Source organism: Halichoerus grypus, chromosome 2 (assembly GCF_964656455.1).
Source record: "Halichoerus grypus chromosome 2, mHalGry1.hap1.1, whole genome shotgun sequence".
NCBI classification, from domain to species: Eukaryota; Metazoa; Chordata; class Mammalia; order Carnivora; family Phocidae; genus Halichoerus; species Halichoerus grypus.
In genome coordinates this window covers 143,911,490-143,932,523 of record NC_135713.1, presented here as the reverse complement: position 1 = coordinate 143,932,523, position 21,034 = coordinate 143,911,490, and the positions used below count along the sequence as shown (strand labels likewise).

Sequence of the window (21,034 nt, the reverse complement as noted above, 5' to 3'; positions counted from 1 at the left end):
CAGCTGCCTGAGCATCAGGCCTGGGCCAGACCCTGGATGCAGCAGAGCTGGGCTCCCCTCGCAGAACAGCGTGAGTCCCGCTGGGCTTGGAGGGCAGGGGACAGATCCCCGGTGGTCTCCAGGAGGCCGATGTGTGAGGGAGGCTCCAGGCTGCCCCCTGCCCTCCCAAATGCTGGTCCTGTACCAGGTGCCCCCAATGGACCCCAAAGCCTGTGGCCTCAGAGGTAGGGTTATACCAGGTCCAGGCCCAGGGCCTCCTGAGGTCCCCCCAGGAGAAGCCTGCTGCCAGCCTACGGCCAGCACAGTGAGATCCCAGCTGAGAATGTCTGGGGCCTCCGCTCACTCAGCCCCAGGCTTTCCAAAAAGGTCATCCTGTCTGGAGGGAGCTCTCCCAGGCTGCAAAGGGCAGGGCTCCTCCAGCCAGCTGGGAAAGGATGACCAGCTGGGAAAGGATGACACAGAGCCCTCCCAGGGGGCTCAGAGCTCAGGTGGGAACGCCCTGTCCCCTCCCCCACCTCTCTGTTTCCTCGTCTGCACCATAGGGGTCAGGCTAGAGTGTGACCTCCCAGCGTTGGGCCACGTGGAAGGCTCAGATGACCCAAGGGTGTGTGTGGGCGTGCTATGCCAACCTGAGCTCTTAGAGAGCTTTCGGGGAGCACCTAGCAAGGGTGGACCCCCCTCAGTGACCCTTGATACACCCCATAGGGAAGGTCTTACTCTCAGGTCACAGGCCAGAGCTGGGGCTCTGGAGCCCGTGGGCTTTCTGGAAACTTGCTTCCTGCCACACAGCTCAGGCCTGCCCCAGAGCCTGGCTCTACAGCAGTCTGTGGAACCCCTGTGGCATCCCTGAATTTCTGGATAAGAGGTCCTCGGGTGGGGGTGGCAACCTGTTCGGAGGGAGGCCTGAGAAACCCAAAGCCACTGCTGCAGGGCAGGCCAGAGCTCCAGGACCTCGTCCTGCTGGCGGGGCCCTCGGAGATACCGAGCAGGTGCAGGGATCGGTTAGATGAAGCCCAGCACGGCGCCCGGCACGGCGCCCAGCACGGCGCCCAGCACGGCGCCCAGCACACCCACACACGACAGCCCGCTGGCAGGTGCAAGCTTGCGCAGTTTTGTAGCAAGATAACTTTCCCTCTGGCTTAAATATTGTATTAGGTGCACGTTCCTTAGAGTGTCTTCAGAGGAGAGGTCCCGCCCTGTGGTCTGTTCTCGTGCTGGGCCTGGGGGGTAGCGGGGGGCAGGGGCCAGGGCTGGTACCATTGGAACTCCGGCGGCGGGTACGCCGCTAGCTTCACGGGCAGCTTCACCAGCTCGTCTCCTGCCGTGGCCTCCAGAACAGGACCCTTGAGCCACTCGACGCTGATGAAGGGCTTTTCTGCCAGATGGGAGGCATCCGTGTAAAGCCGGGGCCTGGAGTCACTGACCCACTGACCCATGTGTGAGGGAGTTCCCAGCCATGGTCTGGCACCCCCAGCAGCCAGACGCCTGCAGACTGGGGCTCGCCCTGCCCTCCGGGGGTCCACTCATTGCCCTCTCTTCCCTCTGGCTAGACTCCACACTGTTCAGGTGCACCCTGACCTCTGACCCCCGCCCACACTGCACATGGACCCTTGCTCCCCGGGCCTGATGACTGACGCCCGGCCCAGCCCCAGGCCGTACCGTGCACAATGACCTCGGTGCTCTCCCGGAACCGCTGGATGCCGTTGTTGGCCTCGCACACATATGGGCCCAGGTCGTGCTGGCTGACGTTGTGGATGGTCAGGATGCTGGAGAGCTCTGTGTGAGTCTGCTGGGAGCGCCGCTCTGGCACCCACTTACCCCGCTCTGCCTACCCACACCCAGGGGAAGCCCAGGGTCAGAGCAGGTGGGCTCTGGCAGAACTGAGCACCAAGGGCACATACCCCAGCCCAGCCGTGGCTCTGGAAGCCTTGCACCCAGACCCAGAATTTTCCTTGGGGCAGCCCCTTTCATCAGACAGGGGCTCCTGGGGCAGGACTGGGTCCACACCTATTCAGAGGCCAGTGTGCACCAGGCTGGGTGGGCGTGGGCAGTGATGGGGACTCCTGGGGACTGTGTGGGCATAGGGCAGGTGGAGGCAGTGACGGGGACTCCGGGGGATGGTTCCAGTATGGCCCTGCTGGGGCCGTCGGCTTCACCTGCTTCCCCGGATAGTCCCAGTCGAAGGTGACACCCGAGTTGAACTCGGCCCACACGGTGCAGTTCAGGACCAGCTTCTCCCCAACCAGCAGCTCCAGCGACTTCTTGGGGAACAGCTGGATGTCATAGAGCTCGTTGCCTGGTGACACATGCACAGTGACCCCCACGCCCCCCACAGGATGGCACACACACACAGCACAGGGCACGGGGTGCCCACTGGGCCCGGCTGTGGCCCCTGCGGCCCCGTCCCTGGGATTTGGAGGATGCCCCATCTTCCTTCTGCACCAGACAGCGCGTACCTGTGATGTGCACGAGGAAGGGGTTGGATAGGAAGTCCTGGCCACCCCAGGTGGTCTCACACTGCAGGTACAGGGCCTCGCGCAGCAGGGGTGTGGGCACGCGCATGCCCCGGCGGTCGTCCCACACCACCTCCTGTCCGTCAGGCCGCAGGGCTGAGTTTTGCTGCGGGGACATGGTGGCTGTCAGTGCCCTCTCTCCTGACCAGACCAGTGGCCGCCTCTCCCCGGGACGGGACGGGAGGGGGCCGGATCCCGGGGGGGGGGTCGGGGAGGAGGAGGGCCGTACCGATCGCAGCGTGACGTTGAGGCCTGGGATGGACACCAGGCAGGGCACCCACATAGAATCCTTCCTGTTGACCAGGAGCGTGTCTGGCTTATTGATGAATGGCTGCTCCACGTCTGCGGGGAGGGGGCAGGTTGTGGGAGGGGAAGGCGGGGCTTTGACTCAGGCGAGGGGCAGTGGGGCAGCCCCCCCCCCGCCCAGGGCCCGCAGGCTGGGGCTCAGGGCAGCCCCCCCGGCCCAGGGCCCACAGGCTGGGGCTCGGGGGTGCAGGTGCCAGACGGCCCTCCAGGATTCAGGCCCCTGCCCGTGCGTCCGGGCTGCTGCAGGGCCGGGCGGCCTGCCCGCTCACCTCTCACGAACACATAGGTGCTGGAGGCCGTGGTGCCCTCGATGCGGGCTTTGATGTACTTGTAGGAGCAGCGGTAGCTGCCCGTGTCGTTGGCGCGGGCCTCACGCACCAGCAGCACCTTGCAGTAGGGCCTGCTGTCCGTGCCCTCGCAGTCTTGCACAGCCCCTGTGTCCTCGCCGTCCTTCTCCCCTGTGGCCGGCGCCTCCTGAGCCCCTGGCCAGGACCACTCAAGGGGGTGCTGCCCCCTGGCAGAGGACATGAGAGCACAAGAGGGGCCCCAGCTGCAGCCCCGGGGCACAAGCCTTGCCCGTAGCTTGTCTCACCCAGAGGTCAGAACAGCCCAATTTGGGGGCACACGCCATGGACCCAGTCCGGAGCAGGGTGCTCCCTGAGGCCCCTCGGGGCCTTTGCCTGGCTCCTAGGCCTACATGGGGTAGGCTGGCCTGCAGAGAAGCCTGCTGATCATCCCCGGGGCTGCAGGGACCATAATGGGTCTGAACTCTGTGTGGGTGGGCCTAGAGCCAGTGGAGGGTGGCTGGGGGTGGGTGTAGGGGACCTGGGGCCCATGCAGGGTAACATGGGAGGTGGGCATGGACTGGCCTGGAGTCAGCGTGGAGTGACCCAGGGGTAGGGGTGGGCACAAGGTGTCTGCAGGGCCAGGGATGGTCCGTGCCTCCAGGCACCCACACCCAGGTGACCAGGGAGCCCCACTAAGCCTTGAGGCCCCTCTGCCCTCTACCTCTACCATCTCCTGGTTGGTAGGGATTCTCCATGGGTTCTCCTCTACCATCTCCTGCCTTGGCTTTCTCTGGTCCCCTTGGCCTGGGGGGACCCAGGCCCCTGTCCCCCCGGGCTGAGGACTGAGTACCTGCAGGAGATGGACAAGCTGTCCCTGGAGTCAATGACGTGTGTCTCCTCCGTGATGTTTAGGGTTGGGGGGGTCATGGAGTAGCCACTCGCCAGGCCTGGGGTGGAAGACAGGGCTAGTATGGCGCTGGGTCGTGAGTTCACATGGTGACATGGTGACGTCAATCGGGTCCTGATGGACCTTCCCTGCCCATAATACCATACTCTTCCCTAGGGCAGGGGCTGCCCGAGCTCTTGGCCCTGGGCCATACCTGCAAGGCCCCAAGACAATCAGTAATCTCTACCTCAGGTGCCCCTGGCCCTGGTCCCTGGCAGCAGACTGGTCCCAGCCCCCAGTGAACCCTGACCTAACCGAACCCCGATCTTTGGCCCCACATAGGCTCAGCTGCCAGCATGAAGCCGACGGGGGAGACTGCAGGCCTCACCCTACACTAGGGGAGACCTGGAGTGTGTGAGCCTCACATGTCTGTCGGAAGGCCCCTCCATCCTGCACTGTAGATGCACTGCGGCTGCTTGTAGGGGGGGCGTCCCGCGCTGCGCGGCCCCTCCCCAAATGCCCAGAACCAAGGGCCCTGGCTTTCCCACCAAATTCTGCCCATGAGCTCACCCTCTCCTGGGTCCCGTGGCATTTTCCTCATGTGTCCTTGGCTCCATCGGCTTCTGTCCACCCTCGCAGCCCCCTCTGGCTGCCCTAGCTCCCCTCCAGTCCCCGGGCCTTGTTCCTTCATCCTTCCCCCAGGGCTTGGCCCCAGACACACAAATAACCCTGCTTTGCTTGCTTGAAAACCCTCCTGCCGCCCTTGCAGCTTCTAGCCCACCGTCCTCCTTCCAGCAGGATAGCGTGTGCCTGGGTGTGTGCATGTCGATAGGTGTGGGTCCTTGTGTGTGTGTGTGTGTGTTTGTGGGCGTGGACCTGCATGTTTGTGGGGCTGGTGTGTAAGTGGTGTGTGTGGCTTTGTGTGCGGATGTGTATGCGTGTGTCTTTGACAGGTCAGTGTGTGTGTGCCCATGGGCGCGTGCGCGTATGTGTGTGTGCATGCGCGTGTGTGTGCGTGTGTGTGAGATCCCGGTGGGGGTGGGAGCAGGCCTTGGGGGAGGCCTGGACCTGGAACTCTGGCAGATGCATCCTGCCAGGACCATCCTGAGACAACAGGAAGAGAGGACTGCGTGGCTTGAGGCCCAGGGCTGTGTCCTGTCCCTCCCCCTGTGTCCCTGTCCTCCTGGGGGGCACAGCCCACTATTGGCCCCAGCCCGCAGCCCTCTCCGGTCCCACAGATCCCTCCCCCCGTCCTCCCCAGTCCTCTGATGCCCATTGTCCTGCCCTGGCAGCTAATTGTGGGACGTGGATCCCAGGGGCCCCCCACCGTACTTGGCTTTATACCACCCTGACCCTGACCTGCCCTAGGAAACAGTACCAGGACGGCACGCTCTGTACACCAAGATCTCATTTCTCGGCATCCTATGGACAAGGCAGCCACTAGCCAGGGCCTGGCCTGTCCCTCCCTTCCATGCTGCCTGCTGGCCAAAACTTTCTAGGCACCACAGCACTGTAGGTCAGAGGCAGAAGGTCCTCACTGAGCACCTAGTCCCATTGCACAGACAGGGAAATGGAGGCCCTCCTGCTGGACAGCAGCACCCCTCTCAGAAGGCAGCTCCTCGCCTGGCCGCTGTGACCACTGCAAAGTCCCTCCTTAGCCTGAACCCAGAGCACCCCCTCCTGCCACCAGCTCCATCTTCCCCAGGGTGAGTGTTAGCCCTCCATGCACACCAGCCTCCACTGCACACCCCCAGGGCTGCTGGGAAGGGGGTGCCCTGCAAAGGGGAGGCTCCCCTCGGGTAGTTGGAAGCTAGGAAGAAATCCCGGAGGGCACCTCTGAGTTGGGTGTTGAAGGAGAAATGGGATTTTCCAGGAAGTGGAAAGTGAATAAAGCCACAGCAAGCAGACAACTGGCCTCTGACAACAGAAGAGGAAGGACAGCGGGCTTGGGTTTGGACCTGCAGGGGATGAAAGAACTGCCCTCCCAGTGGACCTGTCAGGGGTCAGGGCTGAGGCCGGTGTGTGGGCACCAGAGGAGAGGCACGGCCGCCAACACCCACCTGCCCCAGGCTGAGGCCTGCAGCTTTGCCCTAGGACCCCCAGGGAGGCCAAGGGTCCCCTTCTCTGGGGCACATCCCTGGCACCCCTGGCTATGGAGCTGTGGCACATGTCAGCCCAGCTTCCTTGCGCAGCTCCCTTTTGCTTCCAAGATGAAGTAGGGGCACGCCGGGACTCTGCCCACTGCCCTTCTCCCCACTTCATCTCCTGACACATCTCTGAGAGACACATAGCTCTCACCATTGTCCCAAAGGGCCAGGCTTTTCATATCTTTTGTTTTTAAAGATTTTATTTATTTGAGAGAGAGAGGAAGAGAGAGAACACGAGCAGTGGGGAAGGGGCAGAGGGAGAGGGAGAAGCAGACTCCCCGCTGAGCAGGGAGCTGGATGTGGGACTCGATCCCAGGACCCCGGGATCATGACCTGAGCTGAAGGCAGATGCTTAACTGACTGATCCACCCAGGCGCCCCCAGGCTTTTCATATCTTGAAGTCTTTGCCTTCACCTGTCTTTTTGCCCTGGACATTTGTACTTCCTTTCTTCCTGCGGAGCCCCCCTTCAGGGCCTGGTTCACATGTCCCGTCCCTGTGGTGGGGCAATCAACGTTACTCAGGCAGCTTCGGCCTCCTGGGCCCCTGTTGTTAGAACACTTCTCAAACTGAATTGTGGTTTTCTGGTCACATCTGAAAAGAGGCTGTATTTTCTTCACCTTCCTAAGTTCAGTACAGAGGAGATGCACACCGAAGGTGTAGGGGATGTATTCAGTAATGGTAGGATGGGTGATGGATGATCAGATGAATAAATGGGTGGGTAGGTGGGAGGGTGGATGGGTGGATGGATAGTTGGATGGATTGATGGTGGGTAGATGGAGAGTGGATGGAATGATGCATGAGTGATGGGTGGGTGGGCAGTGGATGGGTAGATGAATGGGTGGTGGGTGGATGGGTGGGTGGATTGTGGGAGGATGGGTGGATGGGTGGGTTGGTTAATGGAGCGTGGATGGGTGGATGGGAGTGAACAGGTGGATGGGTGGGTGGATTGTGGGAGAATGGGTGGATGAGGGTAAATGGTTGGATTGTGGGTGGATGGGTGAATGGGAGTGGATGGGTGGATGGGTGGATGGGTGGGTGGATTGTGGGAGGATGGGTGGATGGGTGGGTTGGTGAACAGAGGGCGGATGGGTGGATGGAGGTGGATGGGTAGATGGGGGGGTGGATGGTTGGATTGTGGGTGGATGGGTGGATGGGAGTGGATGGGTGGATGGGGGTGGATGGGTGGAAGGGTGGATGCTGGAGTGGGTTGATGGATGGCGAATGGGGCCTGTAGGATCTTCCTCCTTAGAGGCCACCATACCACCAAAGGAAGCATCCGCATCACTGTACTAAACAGACAGACCATCTGTTGTCCTTGCCAACACTTTTATCCATCTGTGCAAGTCTCTCCTTTTTTGCCCCAGTGGCCCTGTCTTCACTCACATCCACCAGGCCCTGTATGATCAGCAGACTGTGCTGTAGACCTCACTGTCCTCCTCCATCCCTTCTGCCTTAACTGAAACCTGGCTTTCTGAAGCACCACTGCCCCTTGAGGTAGTAGTGCTCTCCACGGCACATGCCTGGCAGCGGAGAGCTTCCTGTGGTCATCTCCCTTCTCTGATGGTACCACCTGCTCCCTGCTAAAGCTGTCATTAGCTGTTGTCCTGGTTACTTCCCCTCATTCTTTGCTCCTGGCTCTCCAGCTCCCGCCACCCCAACTCAGGCCATTCCCCATGGTTTCAACATCCACAGAAATGACTCACCAGTGTCCTGGCCTTTGTGGTCCTCATCTCCACTGTCCTCCCTCCTCCTCTCAGCCACTCACTTCCTGGGCACACCCTGGACCTGGTCCTTACCAGAAGCTACGCCATCACCGAGTTCCTGCCTTCCTGTGCTGCTCTCCCCATCCCCTCTGCCTCTTGCTAGGTGCCCTTGTCCGACAGCCTCTAAGTCCTTAAGGCTCATCAAAACTTCCAGTCCAGGGACCCCTCCCCATAGATACCTCTTCCTGGCCTCACCCGTGTGGCCCTTGGCCCATCATTCGGATTGTTTCCTTGCCTCTCACCTTCCACCCCAACACTGCAGCACCACCATGGCCCCCGCTGGCTCAGCATGCAGTGCAAAGCCAGAGCTCTTTCCCTTTCTTGTCTTGTAGGCAGACCCTAATGGGCCCTTGGACTGAAGTTTTCAGGGTGTTCCCTCCTCCCTCACTGTCAGCATTAATGAAGTAAAGCCATTAGATGGAGATCATCTTCCTACATCCAAACTCCTCACTCCCTGCCTGGGCCTTGGAAACCTTCTGACACTACCCCCTCCCAAGTCCAAACCCTCCATCTTCCATCCTATAAACAACCCTACCCCTCCCAAATTCCTTGATCCTCTATTCCCTTCCAGCCCTGGCCCCTTTCCTATTTCTCTCCACAGCAAAAACTCTGCTTGCTGTCCCCTCCTCCCACATTTGCTCATCCTCTCTCTGGGGTGCAGATGCCACCCCTGTTTTATGGAGCCATTGGTCAAGGCATTCCCATGACCTCCATGCTGCAGGACCAGTGGGCACTCCAGGCAGGGAGCGGAGCTGTCTCCTCCTCTGCCACCTTTTGTGAGCTCACTGTCTCCTTGTCTTCCTCTTTCCCCTCTGCCCAGCACCACATGCATTGCTCCTCACTCTCTTCTCTATAGGTCTCTCCCCTAAGTGTCCAGATACCTCCAGAGTCTCTACCTCCTGTCCTTCTCTCAACTCCAGCCTGAATTATCCAGTTGCCATAGCGCTTGGCCATCCTACAGACACCCCGGTTCCCACATTTCTGATGCTGAACTCCAGACTCACACTCTCTTCACCCCTCCCAAGGCTTCTCCTTGATAGCTCCCATCTCCTGTATGGGACCAGCTATGGATGCGCTTCTCCTCACCCTGTCTAACCACCCACCACCAAAGCATCCCAGAGCCAGCCCCTGCTCTCCCAATGGGGCCTGCCCAACTGCACTCAGCCCCAAAGTGGGGGCTCCTGGGCCTACTCTTGCCCTCCTTCAGTCCTGCACATAGTTGTTAGTGACAGTTAAGAAACAGAAATGGGCCATATCATGCTTGTGCTTCAATGCCATCAGTGACTTCCCACTGCATTTTCAGGAAAATCCAAACTTGTGGCTGGGTCCCTGACCCCCTTTCCATACCCTCTTGGGCCACTCTCACCTTGTGTTCATGTCCTTCAGCCATCATGCCCTTCAGACTGTTCCATAACATGCATGTTCCTTCCTGTCCCAGGGCCTTTGCACATACTCCTCCTGATTTGCCTCCTCTCACATGCCCTGCACAGGCTGGCTTCTTCTCATGCTCAGGCCTTAGCTTAGTCATGACTACTCACCCCCTCCAAAACCTAAGTCCCCCTCTAATATCCATCTTAACTTCCTGGTTGCTTCATCCTTCTTGTCACAATTTGTAATTATCTTCTTTATTTATTTGTTTGTTCAACTTATGTTTTTTTTTTTTTTAAGATTTTATTTATTTATTTGAGAGAGAGAGCTCAAGCAGGGGAAGTGACAGGCAGAAGGAGAGGGAGAAGCAGAGTCCCCACTGAGCAGGCAGCCCATATGGGCCTCAATCCCAGGACCTGGAGATCATGACCTGAGCTGAAGACAGACGCTTAACCGACTGAGCCACCCACCCACAAGTTGAACACCTCAACTTGTGTTTTTCCATTTCCTCTACTAGACAGTAAACTTCAGTGGGGGTAAATTTCAAAGGACCAGGACAGTCTCCTTTTTACCCCACCGCATGTCTAGCACAGCATCTCACGCAGAATCAAGACTCCATAAATATTTGTTGAATGAATAAATGGATGAGTGGATGGACGGATGGATGGATGGATGAATGAATGAGTGAATGGATGGAAATATGGGTGGATGGATGGAAAGATGGCTAGTTGGATTGTCAGATGGACAGATAGATGAATAGAAGGACAGATAGATGAATAGAAGGATGGATGGATGGTTGAAACGAAGTGTGGCTAAATGGAAGAACAGATGTACAGACAAATGGATAGAAGGATGGAGGGATGGAAGAATGGATGGATGAATGGATGGAAGGAAGGATGGCTAGATAGAAGAATAGATGGACAGGCAGACGGATAGATGGAAGGATGGGTAGATGGATGGATGGGCGGGTGGGTGGATGGACAGGTGGATGGAAAGATGGATGAAAGGTTGGAAGGAGGGATGGCTAGATAAAAGGAAAGATAGATAGATGGATAAAAGGACAGACAGAAAGATGGATAGATGTAAGGATGGGTGGATGGATGGATGGACGGATGGATAGATGGAAAGATGGATGAAAGAATGGAAGGAGGGATGGTTAGATAGAAGGATAGATGGATAGATGGACAGACGGATAGAAGGATGGATAGATGGAAGGATGGGTGGATGGATGGATGGATGGATGGTTGGATGGATGGGTAGATGGAAGGATGGATGGAAAGATGGATGAAAGGATGGAAGGAGGGATGGCTAGGTAGAAGGATAGATGGACAGACTGATAGAAGGATGGGTGAATGGTTGGATGGATGGAAGGATAGGTGGATGGATGGATGGATGGATGGATAAATACATGGTTGAATGGATGGGTGAATGGAAGGATAGGTGGATGGCTGACTGGCTGGCTAAACAGGCCTCACGTTTTCCTTTATGTTGGAACTATGTCAGACCCTGTCATTCCTCTGGAAGATATGTTTCCATTTTTAAAGACCAAGCTCCCTGGTGACCATGTGTACCCCAGAATCCTCAGTAGCTAAGACAGATTTGACCCAATGACTGTCTTGCCCAGAGCTTCCATGCGCCCAGCCCCCACTTGCGACCCCAACGAAGATGCATCCTTCCTGCCGGGCTGTTGTCTGTCCCCACTGTCCTTCCCTTCCCACAGCAGGAAGCGCTGTCATCCTGGCCTCTGCCGCACTCCCCCTGCCTTCCTGTTCCTGGCCCAGGAACTAGCTTCTTCCTTCCCCTGGCCGGCGGCCCTGGCCCCCCAGCTCTCAACAGAGCAGTTGGGGCAGGCGCCGGGCCGAGGTCAGGGAGGCCAGAGTGCACACCTCCTCTTCTCTGTGCTGTCAGCAGCCTTGGGCAGTGAGGACCCTGGCGTCAGCCACAGCGGCCGGCTGTGGGAGCAGCGCTGGGATCCTGGGTGAGGGGCGAGTGGCAGGAGGCTGGGGTGTGGGGAGTCCTGTGCATTAGGCACTGACCATGGCCTTGAGGTCATTGCCTCCTTTGATCCTCACACAACCTGGGAGGAAGGGAAGAATCACGAGTCTAGTCGGCAATGAGGAAACTGAGGCTCCAGGACCCACAGAGGCACATCCCTGCCCAGTTCCCAGTCCTCACATCTCTCTGTCCCCTTCTCTCCCAGCACAACCCCGAGTGCCTGCCTCTCTGCTCCCCAGCAGCCTCCTTTCCAGCCTCCAATCTGTCCCTCAGCCCAGAGGGGTGTCGTGGCCTGAGGACACCTTCACTGGCTCCTTGTGGCCCTCTGGAGCTGTGCATACCCTTGGCCTGGCCTCCAGGGTGAAGCCCATCCCAACAGGTCCTGCCCTCTTGGCTGGCTTCACCTCCCAGTGCCCCTGCCACCTCCAGCATCCACCAGGTCCTTGCCCACCTCCCTGCTGGCCTCAGGTTGTGTCCTTTGTCCTTTCCTGCTCTCTGTGCCTGGAGAATCCCTGCTCCTGCTTGGAGGCTGAAGTCTGAGTGCTCTGTCCCTCCCCTGGCCCTGTCCTTGGTCACGGCTCTATCCTCGGGTCCAGCACGGCAACCCAGGGATGAAGTCGGGATGGTCGGTGAGCTCGGGGGTACCTCTCCACACACTGACAATTTCTTACCGCAGATGCTGTCATGGTCACCCTGTGGGTGATGGGGACTATGTGGCAGTCCTGCCAGTCTGATCCACACTCTCCCTAGCAGCTCTGCCCAGGACGACAGAGGCATCCAGGGGCCAGGCTACATACTCGAGGCAAGCTGAAGGAGAAACACGGGGGACAGCTGGCCAGGTGAGGCCGGGCTTGGGGTCTCTATGCATCTGTCCTAGAGCTGGGCAGATTTGGGGAGACCTGCTCCAGGTCCTCCCTCTCCCTTCACTCTTGGAGGGGAGGCACAAGGGTGTTCAGTCCTAGAGTCCTCCCCCCCGCCCCCCCCACAACTGGCTGGTAACCTCTGTGCCTCCAGAGGTCAAGGGTGAGGGTCAAGAGGCCACAGTCCCCTGACCCTACAAGACTGAGATAGCTGGGATAAGAGGGGCTGTTCCCAGAGCGTTCCCTGAGCAGGGCTCCATGCCCCACAATGCCACTCTCTGGCTGTATGGCCTCGAGGAAGGCCCTTCCTCTTTCCAAGCCCCAGTTTTCCCACGTGCAAAATGAGAATTGTCCCCAGGATGATAGGGAGCCACACATAACATAATACCACGTTACAAACCATCGCAAGAACAAACTGTTGCTGGCTCATGCACGCTGAGCCCATGGCTGTCACTGCCTGCTAAGTGTTTTGCATGCCACAGCTGGGTGGTGGTGGTGGGAGGGGGTGGTCAGAGAAGGCCTTGCTGGTAGGACGGGGTGAGCTGAAATGTGCTTGGTAGACTGAGCAGGAGCTTGCTGGCCCAGGAGAACACACAGGACAGACAGAACGCGCAAGGCTAGAATATGGGTGACCTTGGGTTGTCAGGTAGATGGAACAGATGTGGGGCAAGGAGGCCACAGAAAAGGGTCCTCGGTCACAGGCCAGCCTGAGGCTCTTGGCCTTGCTCACCGGTGTGCTCCCTCCTCCTGGTAATGGCACCCTCCAGGGCTCCAAGCCCACCTTTGAGCTATTCCACCCTCCCTGGCAGCTTTCCTGAGCTCCGGACCTGGGGTGGGGGGGATGCTTCCAGCATGTCTCTGGGAGGGCACCCCACCCCACCCCTCAGACCAGACCACACCCACCACGGGGCAGGACAACTGGAGCCACAGAGCGCACAACTCCCCACCCCACAAGACGAGCACGTGTTTAAAAGATAGGCAATTCCCAGTATTGGCAAGGATGTGGGCAAATAGGCAAATAGGCACTCATAGCACTAAACGAAGGCTCATACTCTTTGACCCCCAAATTCTGCTTACCCCATACATCCTGTTAGGATAATAATAGCAAACACGGATTTAGCACTTTCTGTGTACCAGCCCAGGCCTGCGCACCTGCGCACCCCACTCATGCCCCCTGAGGTGGGTACTGTTCTTTTCATTTTGCAGTTGAGAAAACTAAAGGCACAGGTGTTAACATGCTGCTCAGAGATTATCTCTGGGGTACAGGATCACGGCAACTACTCCTTGCTCCGTGCATGTCTGCATTCTTTGCATTTCTGCAGATCGAACCATCTTTTCTCCATCAGGCCTGGAAGCACGGCTCTCCCTTCCACTGTTTGCCATCGTAGTGGTGGTCATCTGTCAGGCATTCCTGACCCCACTCAGCCCCCACAGCCAATGGGTAACGAAGTCATATCCATCCTCAGAGGCAGCACCAACGGCCAGTGGGGAGCTGGGAGCTCCAGGCTTGCCCCTCTTCTCTCCCTGCCCCTCCCCGCCAGCAAAGTGCTTCGCACTTACAGCACTCAGACACCTAGCAGGGGACGCCTTCCTTCTGCCCAGAGAGCCAGATCCTGGGACAGCCCCCGTCCAGTCCCCTGCTTCTCCAACCCACTGTCCGGCCAGCCTCAACGTCTATCCCCTGGCTTGCCACGCCAGTGTCTCCCCACTGGTCCAGGGTTACCCAGTGGTTAGATTATCTTTCTAGAACACAAGTCCCTCTCCTGACTAAAACCACTATGCTACTTGGGGGCAGAAGCTGCGTTCTTGGCATGGCCTTACAGATGACTGGTGCTCCCTCCAACCCTAGAGTCACAAGTTGAGGCCCCCTCCTTGGGCCCCTGCTGCATGTTTCTGCAGCTCCATGCAGTGGTTGGCTCATTGCATCTGACAGTTGCTTAGTGCAAGGAGGAGGGGCTTATGCTTGCCTTTCATGGTGGCGTCCCCAGCATGAGACTTGGCCTGTGATTGCTCCGACTCCCCTGAGGGTCTGGGGAGCAAAGGGAGAGCACAGAGTGTGTGGGCAGGTGTGGAGGTGAGCAACAGAGGTGGAGATGTCCTGCACTGAGCTAGGCACGTTGGCCGGGGGGAGACTTGGGAGAAAGGCCATGTGTCTGCAGGGCATGCCGCTTTTGAAAGGTCTCTGGGACAATCAAGATAAAAATGTCCAAGAAGTGGTAAAAAATTTAGGACCCCACCTGCCCACCCCACCAGACCCTTCCTTGGGGAATGTGGACAACCACCTGCCCCTTCTGACCCCTTGGCCCCCATGCCATCTGGGACCAGATACCTGACACCCGACACTCCTTCAAAGCTGCCCAAGCGAGCCATTTCACCCCTCCAGCCTTAACTCCTAATGTCCAAGGTGGACACAGTAAGCCATGACACAAAGCTAAAACCTTCGCACACCCTAGAGTAAAGCAGTTTGATTAGCCGTTGGACACCGAGGTGACACTCAGAATGCGCATGCGTGTGCCGCCTAATACGAATGAATCTCCCTTGGGTAGAATTTAGTGTAGCTCTGAGGATGAAGCTTTAGGTTGGGTGAGGATCAGAGCTTCCCCCAAACCCGCCTGAAAGCCCGCATTCCATGCTCTGGGGGCAGCGTGTGGGAACGGAGCCCCCTCGAACCCACCCACTTGGAGCAGCACCATCCTCTACCTGCAGTTCTTGGCAACCCCTCCAAAGGTGGGGTGAAAGGCAGGGCGTATCTAGAGCAAGAGGAAGGTCATGTGCTGGGAGCTGGGGTGTGTGGTGGGTGCAGGCTAGGTGGACACGGGGTTAGGGATGCCCTTGGGACCATAGCAGGAGGGGTCTGGACCACCAGCTCAAGAAGTTGGTGCTTATCGCTCGGGGCGGGGGGGGGGGGGCACGGAAAACTCAGATCTGTTTTAGAAAGGTCCCGCTGGAAGCAGGGAGGGAGGTGGGGCAGAGTGGGAGCATGGGCTGCCGCAGGACCCCCTGAGGGTGATGGGGAGGAGGGGCACCCTGGCAGACGCTGAGCTCCGAGCGCAGCCCAGCTGCGGGTGCAGCCAGCTGTGCCAGGCAGTTAGCCCGCCCGCCTGGGGTCAGGACTCCGCTCCCGGGCAGCAGGACGGGCGGTGTTATCAGACAGCCCAGCTGGCTCAGAGGAGGCCCCCGAGCGCTGCTAAATCGGGGCCGTGGGCTCCTGCCGCAGGAAGAGGGAAACGCAGGCAGGATGTCCTCTCCTGTGGCCGACAAGTCCTTTCCCATGAACCCCTGCTGACCTCGCTGGCCACGTGGCGGGGCTCCCCCACTCGCCACCCTGACCTGCGCCTGCTCGCGGGGCCACCCACACTCTGGCCTGGCCTGGGATGGGGGGTGGCGGAGGTGACCCGCGGCGCGGGAGCGCGGCCGGGGCGCACCCTGCTGCCCCACCCAGGCCCAGCCGCTGCCAGCCCTGAATGCCCGCACCTTCCTGCTCGCAGACTTCTCCCTTCGGCGTGACCGGAAAACTGAGATCCCAGAGGAAGCCAGTGTCTGAAAAGGATCGAAACTCAGGAATCCCTGGCTCCAGCTGGACACGTCGGCTGCCTCTGGCTCCGAAGTCAGCACAGGGAGCGTGAGGGGCTCTCCAGACCCCTTCCCCGGCCCACCTCCCTCCCGGAGAGGCCTCTCAGAGAGCTGGGGGGGGGGGTGCCGGCGAGGCCCTGGTGGCGAGAAATCTGCCCTGTGGGGGAAAGCGCCCAAACCAACAGCGGGAGGAGTGTAAGCTAGACACAGAGAACTTCTCCCTCCAGGCTAAGACTCCACTTAATTTTCCTGGGTTCCCGGATTGCCTTCTGCCCTATTACAGTCAGGTGCTCCCAAGTCTCTCCTTCCTTATCTGGCCCAGTTGTATCAACTGGGGTCTCCCAGGAAGTCCCCAGGGCACCTCCTCCTGGAGGACCTGGCTCCCCGAGCAGCCTTCATGTCCCTACCTGCGCCCCTCCTCCCAGGGTTCCCATCTGGTAAACCACCTTCATGACCCATTCTGTGGCTTAGGCCAGAGACTAGCACACATCCCTGCCCTCCCCTGCCTCCTCCCCTGCGGTACCCCCTTGCTGTGGGCCCCCACCTTGATTTGCACCTCTAGCAGTGCCTTCAGGGGACCTGACCAGGAGCCTCCCTGCCCAGAACTTCTCTTTTCCAGGTGTGCCGCTGACTCCTGCCCCCTCCAACTGCCTCACCTCCCCCACCTTACCCCCGGCCCCCTCGAGCCTCTAGCCTCATCTACTACCCACAAGTCCCCATATACCATCTGGACTTCCCTGCTTCTGAGCCTTGGAGGGGCTCTTTGCCCTACTTGGAATTCCCTTCCCTGGAGTCTGCAGATCCCTTCAAGAAGCCCCCAGCTAGAAGCGATGCCCCCTTCCTCTGCAGCCCACGGCTACCAGCTGGGCCTCGTGGGGGTCCTGAGCACTTCTGTCCCTACGATACAGATGTCTGTGTCCCAGCCAGTCTGGCACTCAGCAAAACCCCTGCAGGATGGGGCTGGTCCAAATCCTCCCTGAGCCACCCTGAACAGGCACCAGAGCTTGTGACTGGCATAGAACTGCAGTCTCCTTCCCTGGGTTGAGGTCCCACTGCCTGGGGCAGCGTGGGGGTGGAACAGCGTGGAGCTGGCCAGATAATCCTCGTCACACCTCATTCTCAGTCGAGTGCCTGGTCGTGTGGGCTCTGTGCTCTGAGGAGGAAGAGAGCCCTTAAGCCACAGTGACTGAGATGGGGCCAGTGGCCCACAGGACCCAGTAAGATGGCCCAGCCCCCACATCCTGCCTCACTGGCATGCCCCGTCCCTCCCCCATTGCTCTGTCCACACCTGGATCTGGCTCAGGGCTGAGGAACAGGGACAGCAGAGAGCTGAATGGCTGGCCACACGAGACTCAGCCCACGGCAGGGGCCAGTGTCCTCAGGCCAGGGCAACCAGCTGCCCGGCTGTCACTTGCTTCCCCTACATGTCCCTGAGCTGATTGCCCACTGTCCAGCAGCACAGACAGCCTCTCTCTAGACTAAGCCCCCCAAACAAAGCCTCTTGGGCCTGTCCTCTGCCACCTGCCCTCTCCACAGGGACACTGCCAAGGAACTGCCTTTTGGAACTAGACCGGGACCCCAAGCCATAAAGTCCAGCCCAAGCACAGCCCCTCAAGTGCTTGCTCATTTGCACTACTATGCATGGGGAAACTGAGGTGCAGGGAGAGGAAGTTGGGACCCAGGCCACACAGCCAGGAATTTAGGGGCAGAGCTGGGACAAAAATGTGGATCTAGGGCTAACTGCGTACTTTTGAGGGGTCAGCTTCATCTTCCCCGAGATTCTCACCTGCCAGTACCTGGCCACCCAGTCTGGTTGTCCTGACACTTGACTGCAACTGAAGTGTTTATGCTTCTGCTCCAGCATCCCCCATCAGGCTGGGGAGCTCCCCAGGGCAAATGCAGGGCACATTTCCCACCAGCCGTGTCACGGTCCAGCTGGGCCACCCTCCTCCATGGGCCCCTTCAGCTAACATCCTCTCTCCTCCTCTTCACTGCCTGACTCTGTATGAACCACCTGAGCTCCCTGTAAGACTGGCCTCATCCCTTTTCCCTCCTCCACCTCCGGAGCACCCAACCCCAGGCTCTCCTGGTTCTCACACCTTGCAGTACATTCCCTGTCTCCCTGGAAGCCTCTGGCTCCCTCCTTGGTGTGGGGGAAATGCAGCCCGGACTCTGCTCTGCTTCCTCTCCAGCTCCCCAGCCCAGCCTCTCTTGAGCTTCAGACACTACACCCAACGGTCTGCCGGATGTCTCCTCAAGGTGGGGTCTCCCCCTCCTCAGCCTGACCCACTTCACTTCTCTCTCCACACTCATTCGGTCACTCAGCAAACACACTAAGTATTGGTGAGAGCCTGGCCCTGGGCTGGATGCAGGGGAGCAAGGAAGGGCAAAGGGGCAGCCCCTCTTCTCTGACCTGCCTCAGAGGCCCCAGCCAGATGTCTTACTCCATCCTGCCTCTAGATTCATCCACACCTCCTTTATCTCCCCTGTCCTCTGCCCTTCAGTCTATGAAGGCATAGAGAACAGGGCTCTGTTATCCTACAGATCTGGGTTGACCATTTCCCTTACTGCTGGCCTTTGGGAACCTTGGAGAAGTTACAGATGTCCTTGTTCTATGCTTCCTCCTCTGCAAAACGGGTCTAATACTCCCTTGTGAGGATTATTAAAAGGGATGAAGCATGCGAAGCCAGTATTCAATATCTGCCGTGTGCAAAAATCTGGACCCCCTCCAGCCCTTCCAGCACTTTTCCTCCAACCACTGGGGACCCATGACCCTCTCTCTACCTTCTGATTCTCTGGGTCACCAGATCTTGTATAGACGTCCAGCTCATCCTTACCCATCCTCTGACATCTCTATACAACAATACTCCTCTGCTCCTTTTCTCATCTCCCACACTCCCTTTTCTCCAACCGCACGGGGGCAACTTCTGGTCATATTCCTGTCACAGACCATACCCTGCCACAGAGATGTGCTTAAGACGCTTCCGCGGCTGCTCCTGCCGGATAGACCAAGCTCTTGAGCTGGGCCTTCAAAGGCTCCTGCCCCGTCAAATACAGGGAGCGCCGGCATTCTGCCTCTTCTGCCACGTTGATCTCTCCTGGGTTGTCAACTCAAGGTCCCCAAGTTCCCCTGTGCACCTGCGCCCAATCCGCCCGACGGCTCCTGTCTCTGGTGGTCCCCGAACCCCTGCCTCCGCAATCTCTGGCCTGGGGAAGGTGGACACCTGCCCGGAGCGCCCTCTGGGGGACCGACCTCGAGCGCAGCTGGGAGGCGTCGGGAAGTGCGCACCCAGGTCTGCGGCCCGGCGGGCATTTGCCGGGGTACCGTCCCCGTGGCGCGGGTGGGACGGCCGCGCAGTGCAGCGCCGGGACTCCCCCCCACCCCCACCCCGGGAAGCCAGTAAGCAAGCGAAGGATCCTAGCTGAGGATGAGGTGCGACGGGGCCCGGCTCCAAAGGAGCTGAGCCACCGATAGTGGAGGGTGGTCGAGGACCCCGAGCACAATCCCTGCGCTGCGCTGCAGACGGTGCCCAGTCCCTGACCCGGCTGCAGTCTCCGCCCGCCCTTTCCTCAGCCCCGCGGGCCCAGGCCGGCTGCATCCGGGGTCCGTATCCCCTGGCTCCCAGCCCCATCTCCCCTGCAGCCCCAGGCTCCCGGGGGTCCAGTGCCCCACCCGTCCCCCGTCGCCCCGGGAAAGCGGCCCCCATCGCGGCCAGCCGCGCACGCGTGCGGGCAGAGGGCTCACCGCGCTCGCCGTCGAGCAGTCCGAGGCAGAGCCACAGGCGCAGGCACAGCGCGGCTCCCCGCTGCATCTCCGGCCGCTGCGGCGCGGGTCTGACCTGCGCGGCCGCGGCTCCGGGCTCAGAGTGTGGGCGCACAGAGCGAGCGCGGGCGGGGCTGGGGCCCGGCGCGGGCGAGGCGGGGCCTGGGCGGGACCCCTTCCCCAGGGGCGGGGCCAGGCCCGTCGGACCGCCCCTCGCACCTATCAGTCCCGCTCCCCTCTCACCCCAGCCCGGGAGCTTGCTGGCTAGATCCGAGGGTTCGCGTCTCGCTCAGCGGCTGGAGGCTGGTTAGTGTCTCGCTTCCGAGCCCCCCGGGGCAGCTCTGGGCGGACGGGGAATGCAGGTAATGCACCAGTCCTCCACTGCGCGCTAAAAAGACAATGAACTCCGCAGCGGTCAAGATTAGACAAAATGTGTCAGAGTGTATTTTTCTGTAATTTCCTTTAATCAATAAATACAGCGTTTAAAGTAAGAAAAAAAAAGCAATGAATACAACTTAAAGATAACAGTATGTCAAATCTTTGAGAACGTTCAGCAAGCTTTATCTTACCACCTACGGGGTGTGGATGAGGTTGTACCCTTGGGGGAGGCATCCAGTATAACAAATCTCCCCCCCGCTCCTCGCAGGCCTGGCCTCTTCTTAAGAGCTCCCCCAAATAGTTTAACTCTGAGCTCATTCATAAGTCCTTGTATCAGGTGACACTTTACTCTCTGACTTGGCAACCCTCTCGCAGACTTCCTTTCTCTTTTCAGTTCTGTCTCTAGAATTTTCCTATTTAAAAATAAACCCCAGGACGAGGACTATCACGGCCTCCCTCCCCCGCTTTTAGTCTACTTTATTCACACTCCAGCCCCACCCTGTACGCAAAAGTCCGTTCATCCTGGCCAAAGACCAAGACCGGATTGTTGATAACAACCATTACCAACTCTCAACTGCGAGTATTAAATATGTTATAAAGTTGGAATCACAAATCAGTGGGGATAGTTCAGATGACTTAAAAAATGATGTTGGAGGAACGAGACAACCAAATAAATGAAGTTAGACTTTTTTGCAGCTATATATTGATTGTCTTCCAATATTTTTAGTTTTAAAATAGAAACTTATTGTAAGGTGTAACACACATATGGAAAGAAGTATATGTCAATGTGTTATGAATGGAAATTTAAAAATCGATGTCTCCACCGCCCAGATCAGGGGATATAGAATGGCATCAACATTCCAGAAGTGCCCACCCTTTCCCATCACAAACCCCTCCCTCACTCCCAAATCCTGGCTTTATCAATTTCCCTGCTTTTCTTTATCTTTTTATTACCCAAATATATGTTTTGATTGTTTTTTAACTTTATTTAAATGGACTCATCCCACATATATTCTTTTGCCCGGCATCCTTTGTGAGATTCATCTATACCACTATGATGATCCATGCTTCCCTCATTTTCATAGCTGTGTGATAACCACAATTTATTCGTCCATTTACTGTTGATGGAAGTTTGAGTTGTTATCAATTTCCAATTTTTTACAGCTACGAACATGCTTGTATATGTTTCTTGGT

General features: G+C 58.4%; 1 protein-coding gene across 1 annotated transcript in view; it reads right to left on the bottom strand.

Annotated features, from left to right (window-relative positions):
- Positions 1-19,563, bottom strand: part of FLT4 (fms related receptor tyrosine kinase 4) — a 41,253-nt gene extending 21,690 nt beyond the window's left edge. Inside the window, exons 1-8 of the mRNA XM_078067637.1 lie at positions 19,445-19,563; positions 3,957-4,053; positions 3,089-3,333; positions 2,743-2,855; positions 2,457-2,619; positions 2,157-2,296; positions 1,660-1,828; positions 1,258-1,375 (exon numbers count right to left, since the gene is read on the bottom strand). Of these exons, the coding sequence (XP_077923763.1) occupies positions 1,258-1,375; positions 1,660-1,828; positions 2,157-2,296; positions 2,457-2,619; positions 2,743-2,855; positions 3,089-3,333; positions 3,957-4,053; positions 19,445-19,511 (1,112 nt within the window). The 5' untranslated portion in view covers positions 19,512-19,563. The remainder of the gene's footprint in view (positions 1-1,257; positions 1,376-1,659; positions 1,829-2,156; positions 2,297-2,456; positions 2,620-2,742; positions 2,856-3,088; positions 3,334-3,956; positions 4,054-19,444) is intronic.
- Between the last annotated feature and the right edge of the window lie 1,471 nt (positions 19,564-21,034).